Genomic DNA, 12013 nt, shown 5'->3' on the forward strand with positions numbered 1-12013 from the left:
AACGGAGCGGCGCCCGGGGATAACAGTAAGTGCAGGGGGATGCCTGGGCGCCGCTCTACACGTCTATATAGTCAGTTTAGATACTTTATTCTGGTGAAAGGTCCTCTTTAAGCAAAAAGCATAGATGTGGTCGGCAATAACAAGTGCTCGGCGGCACCAAATCAGAAACCATATGTCCTACCACAATCCGGGGGGTTCCAGTGCACATAGATGAATCCAGGAGGGAAAGCAAAAACCATCTATCCCTGGGCTAGATGATGATGTGGTATTGAAGGACAGGGTGGGCAAAGAACTGTCCCTGATATTGCCCTACAGGGGTGTGCTATTCTGGCCCTGATAGCCTAACCATAGACCACCCGCCCTGATAAGAGTGACCCCGTCCGGAACCTTACCCTATATAAAAATGGCCCTAGTAAGCCCTTAGCCCCTAGGCCCCTGACTTCCAGGTGATCACTATGTAGATCTATGTGTTTTGACTCATTATAAAAGTATATTATAGTATATCGCACCCCTCTGTGTATCACACCTATTGATAGCACACCTATACCAGTCCTTAAAATGACTTTTGTGGCCCTATTAGCTAGTGTTTTCTGTCCCTAACAGCCTGTCCCTGCTCCACACAGCAGCCTCTCCCTACACTGGCAAAACACTGAATGTAAAATGGCGGCCAGATCAGGTTTATTTATAAGGTAGGGGGTGTGTCCATGTGCTGAAATGTCTCAATTGGATGTCCTGTACCACCTGATGGATGTGTCATGGGTCAAATTTCTTCACAATGTAAAATAATATGGCGGGCGCGAATATCTCCATATGTTCGCATGTTCAGCGAATCGTGAACACGCAAAGTTCGCTGCGAAACGACCGCCGGGCGAACCACAAGGCCATCTCTACTGACTAGTTTTCAAAGGTGTCCTTATTTATCCACACATTAGACAGGCTTTCTAGACCTGCTCCAGATTTATCATGGTGGCTCGGGCTGGATGATTACCGCTGTGCAAGATACAGACACTTTTTTCTAATTTTACGCCAGTTATTGGTTGGCTTACTTTAAGACTGTATTTTATGCCAGAATTGTAGTGTAATATAGATCATTTCCTCTTGTACCACATTTTTGCCAAAACCTAGGAGTACTCACATTAGTGGACCACAGTTTCAAGCCATAGTGTAGTGTAGGGTCTGAAGGGAGGTGCATGACATGAAGATTCACATATCCTCAAAACAGAAATCTATGTTGGGTGTTCCTCCCTCATACCCCCAAGAATTAAGCATAAAACAATAGAAAGTGTAATTTGGGTCTTTCTGGATTTACTATTAATACTGTAAATGTATCTTTGACCCAATCACTGCCAGTAAACCGCACCCACTTTCTCCTGCACTTTGAAAAAATGAGAGTATAAAGAAAACACACAATTTTGTGCAAAAATTTCATGCACCATCAATGGTGACTTTTATTCATCTCTTCACTCCAGTTTTTGCCGCAAAGTGGTTAATAACAAGGGCCTGTGTATTCGTTTTTTCCTGGAATGTTACATTAAGAAGCCATTTGTTTTGTTTTTGTTTTGTTGTTGTTGTTTTTTTTTTTGCTCTGTTTTTTCATGATTTTCATTCCAGGCCATTTTCTCTTTTATTCTCAGATCCATCATGTGTGGACACTAAGAGACGCAAAAGAAGCACGTCAGCGGCTTTAATGGAACACAAAACTAAGAAGGGTAGGAGGAGAAATTGTAGATTTGTTTGTTTTTTGTTTTGTTTTGTTACTTACTATTTGCGGCTATTACCGGCTATTTTTGGATTTTAAAATGTGGTGTCATGGGACTTCCAATAGGTAGCATAGTCTTATAATACATATTAATTCATGAAAGCATATATCCACTTAACTCCTCGGCTTTGATAAGCACAAACCTCTTGGCACTCTTCTTCTGGATCTACAGCAATGTTCGAAAACCGTCACTGTTCCTCCTCTGCAGCTTGTCTCTCCTCAAATCACCAGATATGCTCTATTTCTTTCTGGGTCTGTACAGCAATGCATTGAAAATTGCGCAGCCATGACAGAAAACAGCCAACACGCGCTGGCGGTAAAACTGAATATGTTAGGCCATTTGCACCACCTGTGTAATGCAGACGCAGGGCCCTGTGCATCATCACTGGGCTCCCTCTACTAAGGACTGTTCAATTCAGCAGCATAATTGACCCACTTCCTGTCTAGCAACCTCTTGCATGAGCCTCCTGACTTCTGCTGCAGCAGGCACACTTTGTGGCCAAAAGGGGACATTGTAGCACATTTACAACATGCATATAAGGTAAAAATATTAACATATATATAAAATGACAGTGCAATCTTCAGGGGTGGGCTTTATCTACACCCTGCACAGGTAGAAAAGCCTACACATTTAAGCCCATTGCACAGGAACATTAATAAAATGATACCAGCTGTATAGCAGTGACTATGTAATAATCCTTCAGCAGTACCCAGAGAGTAGTTACTTCTACAGCAAAACCCATACAACAGCATCAGACACAATGCCCCAATATTACAAAACCCTCCTCGCATTGCACATGGTCCTGTATTACTTACTGCTCCTCCAGCAGGAGCTTCCATTCAAGCAGCCATGTAGCTATCCCTTTCCATGCCAGTCAGTATTAGAGAATTTCCAAGAAACAAAATCAGTATATGATTGATCTCTTCCCATGAGATGTGTGGCAGGAACCTGGGTCTGTCTCACTGAATTCTGGGTCCTTTTTGGCATGAGTTTGGGTAATTAAGAACCACACACACAAGGTCCTCAAGCCAACTGTAGCCATATATAATATCGGATTTTAAAGACGTTGTCTGGTCAATATGTTTTTCCATAGACCAAGAATGCTTAAAATCGCCATACTTCACAGATCCCTCGTGGCTCCCGTTCCATGATGCTCCGCCATTCTCTGCTTTATGGTCCTTCTGGACACTCAAGGAAATGCCTGTTCAGCCAATCTGTGACCGTGGTGGTCTACCTCTGTGGCCTGCAGCTATTTTCTGTGTGTTGAGAGGGATCATGTAGCAGAGACCATCGGGGAACCGAGAAGCATCAGAATCAGACTGGCTGGACCAATTGGATTTATGGAACTGGAGCAGGGTTTGGTCCTGTTCATACCGTGTGGTCCTTTCCATGACTGATAGTGTTGATGGGTGTCATAAAATAAACATGTTTCTTCAATCCTTTAGCCTCCAATTACACAGATCTGGAGAAGAAATGCTGCCATGATGGCATGATTAGCAACCCAATGGGCCACAGCTGTGAGCGGCGCGCTCGCCTCATTCAAGAAGTAGAAAAGTGTGTGGAAGCTTTCCTGGACTGCTGCAGATACATTGAAATGAAGCTGAAGGCTGAGAGGATACTGAAAGAAACGGATACTTACGACAGAAGTGAGTGGACACGTGGCAAGGAAATTAAAGGGTTCATACAGGAATGCAAAAGCATGCTTCACTTCTTCCAACAACAGCGCCTCGCTTGACTACAGGTTGTGGGTGGTATAGCAGCTCAGTTCTGTTCACTTCAATGAGGCCTAGCTGCAATACTAGACACTAACCATGGGCAATTGTGGTGCTGGTAGATGGCAGCCATGTTTTTCTAATTCTGTACAAACCCCTTAGGACTGTGATTTTTTTTTTCTACTAAAACGCTATAAAATTTTACTTCTAAGGGAATAAGGGGAACAGCCGGCCATATTTTCTAGACTGCATAAATTCCATAAAACAGAATGGAAAGAGCCATTCTCAACACTGGTGTGGGTTTCAGGGGTGGGATCAGCGTCTATCAGATATTTTTGAATTTTTTTGCATATATGTCATACACTGCGTGCAGAATTATTAGGCAAATTAGTATTTTGACCACATCATCCTCTTTATGCATGTTGTCTTACTCCAAGCTGTATAGGCTCGAAAGCCTACTACCAATTAAGCATATTAGGTGATGTGCATCTCTGTAATGAGAAGGGGTGTGGTCTAATGACATCAACACCCTATATTATGTGTGCATAATTATTAGGCAACTTCCTTTCCTTTGGCAAAATGGGTCAAAAGAAGGACTTGACAGGCTCAGAAAAGTCAAAAATAGTGAGATATCTTGCAGAGGGATGCAGCACTCTTAAAATTGCAAAGCTTCTGAAGCGTGATCATCGAACAATCAAGCGTTTCATTCAAAATAGTCAACAGGGTCGCAAGAAGCGTGTGGAAAAACCAAGGCGCAAAATAACTGCCCATGAACTGAGAAAAGTCAAGCGTGCAGCTGCCAAGATGCCACTTGCCACCAGTTTGGCCATATTTCAGAGCTGCAACATCACTGGGGTGCCCAAAAGCACAAGGTGTGCAATACTCAGAGACATGGCCAAGGTAAGAAAGGCTGAAAGATGACCACCACTGAACAAGACACACAAGCTGAAACGTCAAGACTGGGCCAAGAAATATCTCAAGACTGATTTTTCTAAGGTTTTATGGACTGATGAAATGAGAGTGAGTCTTGATGGGCCAGATGGATGGGCCCGTGGCTGGATTGGTAAAGGGCAGAGAGCTCCAGTCCGACTCATACGCCAGCAAGGTGGAGGTGGAGTACTGGTTTGGGCTGGTATCATCAAAGATGAGCTTGTGGGGCCTTTTCGGGTTGAGGATGGAGTCAAGCTCAACTCCCAGTCCTACTGCCAGTTTCTGGAAGACACCTTCTTCAAGCAGTGGTACAGGAAGAAGTCTGCATCCTTCAAGAAAAACATGATTCTCATGCAGGACAATGCTCCATCACACGCGTCCAAGTACTCCACAGCGTGGCTGGCAAGAAAGGGTATAAAAGAAGAAAATCTAATGACATGGCCTCCTTGTTCACCTGATCTGAACCCCATTGAGAACCTGTGGTCCATCATCAAATGTGAGATTTACAAGGAGGGAAAACAGTACACCTCTCTGAACAGTGTCTGGGAGGCTGTGGTTGCTGCTGCACGCAATGTTGATAGTGAACAGATCAAAACACTGACAGAATCCATGGATGGCAGGCTTTTGAGTGTCCTTGCAAAGAAAGGTGGCTATATTGGTCACTGATTTGTTTTTGTTTTGTTTTTGAATGTCAGAAATGTATATTTGTGAATGTTGAGATGTTATATTGGTTTCACTGGTAAAAATAAATAATTGAAATGGGTATATATTTGTTTTTTGTTAAGTTGCCTAATAATTATGCAGAGTAATAGTTACCTGCACACACAGATATCCCCCTAAAATAGCTAAAACTAAAAACAAACTAAAAACTACTTCCAAAAATATTCAGCTTTGATATTAATGAGTTTTTTGGGTTCATTGAGAACATGTTTGTTGTTCAATAATAAAATTAATCCTCAAAAATACAACTTGCCTAATAATTCTGCACTCCCTGTATATGTCCGAGATGAGAATACCCGTTTAATCTTGTAAACTGTTTCTTCCGTACAGGTGATGAGGAAATTGAGTATATGCCGGATGCTGATATTTTGGTTAGGAGTGACTTTCCAGAAAGCTGGTACTGGAACGTTCTAAGAATGGACGAAGCACCTAATGCACAAAAGTAGGTGCTTTAAGGATTTCACTTCTTGACTCTTAGCTAATCAATAAGTGTTTTTATTTAAAGGGTGATCGCAATGGTGACTTCTTAAAGGCACAGAAAAATGCCAGTTGTTTGCTGCCCAATTAAGTACCTCTGAATATCAACACCTGCTGAGAGCAACAAGATTCTTTGGTTTCTCTTTATTTGTAAAGGTGTCGCAGCAAGCACTGGCCTAGATTTTGTTGTGTTGCATTAATTCTGCATGCCTTGTCTGTAGAAGCATATGACCACAGCTCTGTTCAATGATACCAGGGATGACTCCAAACCTGGCCTTGTATACTCTTTAAAGGAATCTGTCAGCAGTTTGTTTCATGATAAACCACTGACAGCCCTAGGTAGGAGCTGGGGAGAGAAGTACACACCTTTTGTGGAGCTTTTAATATCAGGAGTAGTGTAAATATGAAGGTTTATTCTGCCAGGATCTGCTTCTTAAGTGCATCTACCCCTCTGCTCTGAGTTGCAGCTCCTAGTTGTATGCTACAGCTGTCACTCATCGCAGAGGGGAGTGGCTATCCAGAAGCTCAACAGATAGAGCACTTCACAGTAAAGTGCCGCCTCCAGTGCACAGTGCAATAAAAGAATATGACAGAATAAAACTTCATATTCAAACTACTCATGATAACAAAAGTTCCACAGAAAGTATGTTTGTCCTGGTCTCCACAGCTCTTACCACCACAACATCAAGGAGGTTACCTCCGTCACCCTATTGCCACCCCCTGGCTCCAGGTCTGCCATCTTCTTTTTCCCTTTACTCAAAAGCAGTCAAAATGTATGTACTCTTTCAGAATGTTGCAACAAAAATTTATTTTCAAAGTGTGTTTGCAGTTCAAAAAAAATAAAATAAAACCCTTAGAATAAAGTTTAAATAATTTGCTGAACAAATGAAACAAAAAAAGCTAAACTGAAAACCCGATGCATTTGGCATCATTAAAAAATACAACTTGTCTTGGCTACACAGATGAAAAAAAAAAGGGTTGCGAAATGCGAGGATGAAAAAAAACTTGCTTGGTCATCAAAGGGGAATTCCAGTTAGAGAACATTATCCCCTATGAATAACTATTAGATTGGTGGGGGTCCTACTGCTGGGACTTCAATCAGTCATGAGAACAGGAGGCCCCATACCCTGTGGAGTTCCCCTAAAATGGATGGAGCAGCTGCTTGGAAATTGACCCTGATGCTCCATTCGTTTCTAAGAGAGTTCCGGAGGAGCACATTTCCGACCAACCGCTCCGTCCATTTCAGGGGAACTCCACCAGGTAACCGTTCTTGTGATGGGTGGAGGTCCCAGTGGTAGGACTCCCATTGATCAAATAGTAATCTCCTTTCTTGTTGATGGGGGTAATGTTCTGTAACTGGAATATCCCTTTAAAGCCCAAACAATTTCGGGGATTAACATATTAAAAAAATAAAAATAAAGGAAAAATAAAAATAAATAAACTATACAAAAAATAAAAGAAATAAAAAAAAAGCATTTTACTCATCCTACAGGGCAGGGATCAGCAACCTTCGGCACTTCAGCTGTTGTGAAACTACAATTCCCAGCATGCTCCATTCATTTCTATAGGAGTTCAGAGAATAGCAGATTAAGTATGCATGTCGGGAGTTGTAGTTTCACTACAGCTGGAGTGCCGGAGGTTGCCTACCCCTGCAATAGGTGCAAAAATAGCCTAGAATATATCATTCAGTCAACCAGTCAGTTGCTTTAAAGGGTATGTCCACTTTGTAACCAATTTATTGCTTCAAAACATCTAAAATGAAAAAATCTTTGCAAGCATTTTTAATTGAAAATATCCTATCAATGTGTATCTATAGCTCCTATACAGACAATGTATCTCCATGGTAACAGACTACAAACAAACCCTGTGTTGTCTGATGTTTCAGTCACGTTAACTCCAAAAAAAAATATTAATACTTTATTGTAATTACTATTTGGTAGGTTAACAAGAACATACGGTCACAATCTATATCACTGCTCAAAACACCCCCATAGGGTACTGAAACCAGACAATGCCTAAACTAAAAGGTTTCACATGTCTAATGCTCTATTTCCCCTGTGGCGGCACTGCAGGAAAATTAAACTGCCAAGGTTCCCCACAAATCACAGATTTAAGCTTGGGGTACTGTACCAGCAGAAGAAAACATTGCAATCAGCTTATTATTAAGGGACTTTTCTAATAAGTAGGGAAAGTGGAGAATCTAATTAATATGCTGTTTATCTTTCATCAGTATTTCTACAAAGCTCCTGACAAACTTTTTCCTGAAGGACTCCATCACAACATGGGAACTGCTGGCCGTGAGCCTATCAGAGAATAAAGGTAAAAATCTAAAAGCTGACTAGACATGAGCAAATTTCTTGAAATTTGTTTCAGATTTTCTTTTAATGAAACTTTATTTTATGCAAAGACAGCATTAGGCTACATTCACACAAACGCATTTTGTTTCCGTGTCCGCTCCATTTTTTTTGCGGATTGGAGGAGGACCCATTCATTTCAATGGGTCCGCAAAAAATGCGGAAAGAACACTGTATGCTGTCCGCATTCGTATGTCCGTTCCGTAGCCCCGCAAAAAATATATAGCATGTCCTATTCTTGTCAGTTTTGCAGACAAGGATAGGCATTTTTACAATTGATCAGCAAAAAAAAAAAAAGGATGCGACACGGATGTCACACGGATGTCTTGCAAAATACATACGGTCATGTGAATGTAGCCTTAATGAGAGAGTGACACTGACATAAATAGCTATGGGTAAAAGCATGGTTTACGGTGCTAACAAACAGCCTGTTTAGTAACACACTGCACTGTCAGATTTGTTATGCCCTTTAAAAAAGTTCTAAAAATTGTCCCTTATTAGGGTCAGATGCCTGCCTTGTTTTACATGTTAGAATTAGAAGAAGCAGTAGCTTGTTCTGAACAAGTTGTCCAAAATGTATCCCTTAATGGGGCCGGATGACTGCCGGTATTTATACACTCATGGTCTTATCAGAGGAAGCAGTGGGCCACATGAGGAAACTTTGCAACAGGTTTGAAACTTTGTGCAATTGGATGACCTTTGCAACCAAAATATACTCTGCTAGTGAGGCAGTAAATATGCTTCCCAATCCTAATCCCCTCTCTTTTGGTACTGCCATGCATTAATGATTGACAATCACATCCACTACCATAGGTAATTGTGTGCAACTGCTACACAAACACATTAACATAAATTAATGGGGTGGGGCACAATATACTGGGTCTCCGCTGTCTTTAAAGAAACAGTGCCACTCTTGTACATCAGCTTCAATAGTGTTACAGCTTTCCCTCATTTCCATTTTCGTAACTTCAGGTCTCATGCACACAACTGTGTTTTTTTCCAAATTTTTTTTTGTGGATTAGATACGGACCCATTAATTTAAATGGGACTGCGACAAATGTGCTGTCTGCATTCGTATGTTCACATATCAGTCCCACAAAAAACATAACCTATTCTTATCATACAAGAAGAGGCATTACGTCAATGAGGCCAGCGACAATTATGGGATGCACACAGTCAGTATCCGGATTTTGGCAAACCACAGTTTACAGACCACAAAATACATATGGTTGTGTGCATGAGGCCTTAGAAATAGGATTGTTTTCCAAAGTAACATATTACAATGCATAGTCTACTACCTTTTGTATAATTATAGCCCTTCCCTCCCTTCACCGCAAGATAATATGCAATCACTCAGTATAGTGTTGTGTCAGATGATGATACTCACCATCTGTCTTATTCCATCCATACAGGCATGTGTGTGGCCAAACCATATGAAATCCAAGCCTTCAAGAACTTCTTTATTGACCTAAGACTTCCATATTCTGTAGTGAGGAACGAACAGGTTGAAATTCGAGCCATCATCTACAATTATGAATCAAAGCCACTAAAGGTAAATTTATTTATACCAACCAGACTTTTTCTAAGCAGACTTTGTCATTGAATCACATTTGTTGTGCACCATGACATCATCAAAGAGATGCATGATTAACCCCTTCAGGACCCTGCGATTTTCCATTTTTGCGTTTTCGTTTTTTCACTCCCCGCCTTCCCATAGTCCTAACTTTTTTATTTTTCCATTCACATAGCCTTATGAAGGCTTATTTTTTGCGGGACAAGTTGTACTTTCTAATGGAACCATTTACGGTTGCATACCATGTAGTAGGGAGGGGGCAAAAAATTCCAAATGGGGTAGAATTGGGAAAAAACGCAATTCTGATAAAGTAAAAAAATTTTTACACTGTACACTATGCGGTAAAATTGACCTGTTATCTTTATTCTCCGGGTCAGTACGGTTCCAATGATACCACACTTGAATATATTTTCTTGCGCTTTAATACTGAAAAAAAAATTAAAACCTTTGAGGAAAAATGTTTTTATTTTTCATACCCATATTTTGACCCTTATAACTTTTTTGTAGCTATGTGTATAGGGCTGTGTGAGGGCTCATTTTTGGCGGGACAATCTGTTCTTTTCAGTGATAACAATTTTAAGTGTGTCCGACTTTTTGATCACTTTTTATAAAAAGATTATTGGGTAGTTGAAGTGACAAAAAATGGCAAATTGGCTATTTTTTCCCGCTACGCCATTTGCCATATGTCATTAATATTGTCATATTTTAATAGTATGGGCATTTTCGCACGCGGCGATGCCCATGATGTTTATTTTTTTTATTGGTTATTTTTTTTTATTTTAAGGAAAGGGGGGTGATTTGAACTTTTTATTTTTTTTTATTTTTTTATATTTGTAAAAACTTGAAACTTTTTTTTAAAACTTTTTTTTAAGTCACCTTGGCTGACAATAACTGGCTGCATGAAAATCGCATTGCATCCTCAAGCAAGTGCGGATGCAATGCGATTTTCACGGATGGTATCTAAGGAGATGATGTTAATAAATAGGGATGAGCCCCGGGACCCCATTAAAGTCCTGCTGAATGAAGATAGAATGTTGTTCTATCTTCATTCAGCAGGACCTGCGCTGATGTCACCACACTCATTACGTGGTTAGCTGCGATGACGTCAGCGCAGGTCCTTTTGCAGGTCCTGCAAGAAGAATAAAGAAGACAATAACGGCTGCGCGATTAAGTGGATGAGGTGAGAAATGTTTTATTATTATTTTTTTAACCCTCAATGCACATTTAACTTACCATTCTGTATTAAAGCATGCTATTATTTTCCATTATAACTATGTTATAATGGAAAATAATAAAATCTACAGAACACCAGTGAAGAAGTCCGGGTTCGGGTCTGCAGTTTTTTATCACGCGCGTGCAAAACGCATTAAAGCGCTTTTCACTCGCGCGGAAAAAACTGAACAAAGCAACGCAATCGCAGACAAATTGTATGCAAAATCGGTTGGGTTTCCCTGAACCCGCCCGCAACGCATCCGGGCTGAATCTGGCACGCTTGTCTGCAAGGGGCCTAAGGCTACTTTCACACTAGCATTTAAGTTTTCCGGTTTTGAGTTCCGTCATAGAGGCTCAATACCAGAAAACGCTTCAGTTTTGTCCCCGTTCATTGTCAATTGGGACAAAACTGAACTGAACGGAATGCTCCAAAATGCATTCCGTTCCGTTTAGTTGCATTCCCAGACCGGAGAGCAAACCGCAGCATGTTGTATTTTGCTTTCCATCCTGGGATGTGGAGCAAGACGGATCCGGCATGACCCCCAATGCAAGTCAATGGGGACGGATCAGTTTTCTCTGACACAATAGAAAATAGATCCGTCCCCCATTGACTTTCAATGGAATTAATGATGGATCCGTCATGGCAATGTTAAAGATAATACAATCGGATCCATTCATAACGGATGCAGACAGTTGTATTATCAGTAACGGAAGCGTTTTTTGCTGGACCCTGCAGGATCCAGCAAAACGCTAGTGTGAAAGTAGCCTAATAACCCTCTTCTCTAAACTACTAAGAGATCATAAACACTTATTTAAGCCACATTCTTATCAGTGAGATAAGAACTGAGCTTTAATGAGGGTTTATAACGTCAGAGAGCAGAGATAAGGAGCCCGTCAGCTCCTGGTCTGACAGAAAAGACTGAAAAATCCAAAGGGTGCTTGTAGAGCATCTCAGCTATGTACAGAAAAAGTAAACCATATTTTTAATGAAGACCAATTAAAAAATTATTTTTAGCTCAAAATGAGTACAATGCAATAATAAAAAATTGCCCAGGTGTACATAGCCTTTAACATCAAAGGCAACCCAACTACAATTAGGAAGGAGCACCAACATTAGAGTGTGCCCAGATAGAAGAAAGGGTGTGCCCTCCTGTCACTGCCTGGCCCTAGTGAGCATTAGTATTAGGGATGAGCGAATTGACTTCGGATGTAACATCCGAAGTCGATTCGAATAAAAAATGATTTTGAATACTGTACGGAGCGAGTGCTCCGTAC

The 12013-nt window shown here is 40.9% G+C and overlaps 1 protein-coding gene across 1 annotated transcript in view; it reads left to right on the forward strand.

Moving 5' to 3' along the window:
* The window catches only part of LOC120988562 (venom factor-like), a 170604-nt gene that overhangs the window by 51390 nt on the left and 107201 nt on the right, over positions 1 to 12013 (forward strand). Inside the window, exons 16-20 of the mRNA XM_040416090.1 lie at positions 1635 to 1709; positions 3206 to 3406; positions 5453 to 5564; positions 7830 to 7918; positions 9366 to 9505. Coding sequence (XP_040272024.1) covers positions 1635 to 1709; positions 3206 to 3406; positions 5453 to 5564; positions 7830 to 7918; positions 9366 to 9505 — 617 coding nt within the window. The remainder of the gene's footprint in view (positions 1 to 1634; positions 1710 to 3205; positions 3407 to 5452; positions 5565 to 7829; positions 7919 to 9365; positions 9506 to 12013) is intronic.

The sequence above is a fragment of the Bufo bufo genome, chromosome 1 (genome assembly GCF_905171765.1).
Source record: "Bufo bufo chromosome 1, aBufBuf1.1, whole genome shotgun sequence".
In the NCBI taxonomy this organism is placed as follows: domain Eukaryota; kingdom Metazoa; phylum Chordata; class Amphibia; order Anura; family Bufonidae; genus Bufo; species Bufo bufo.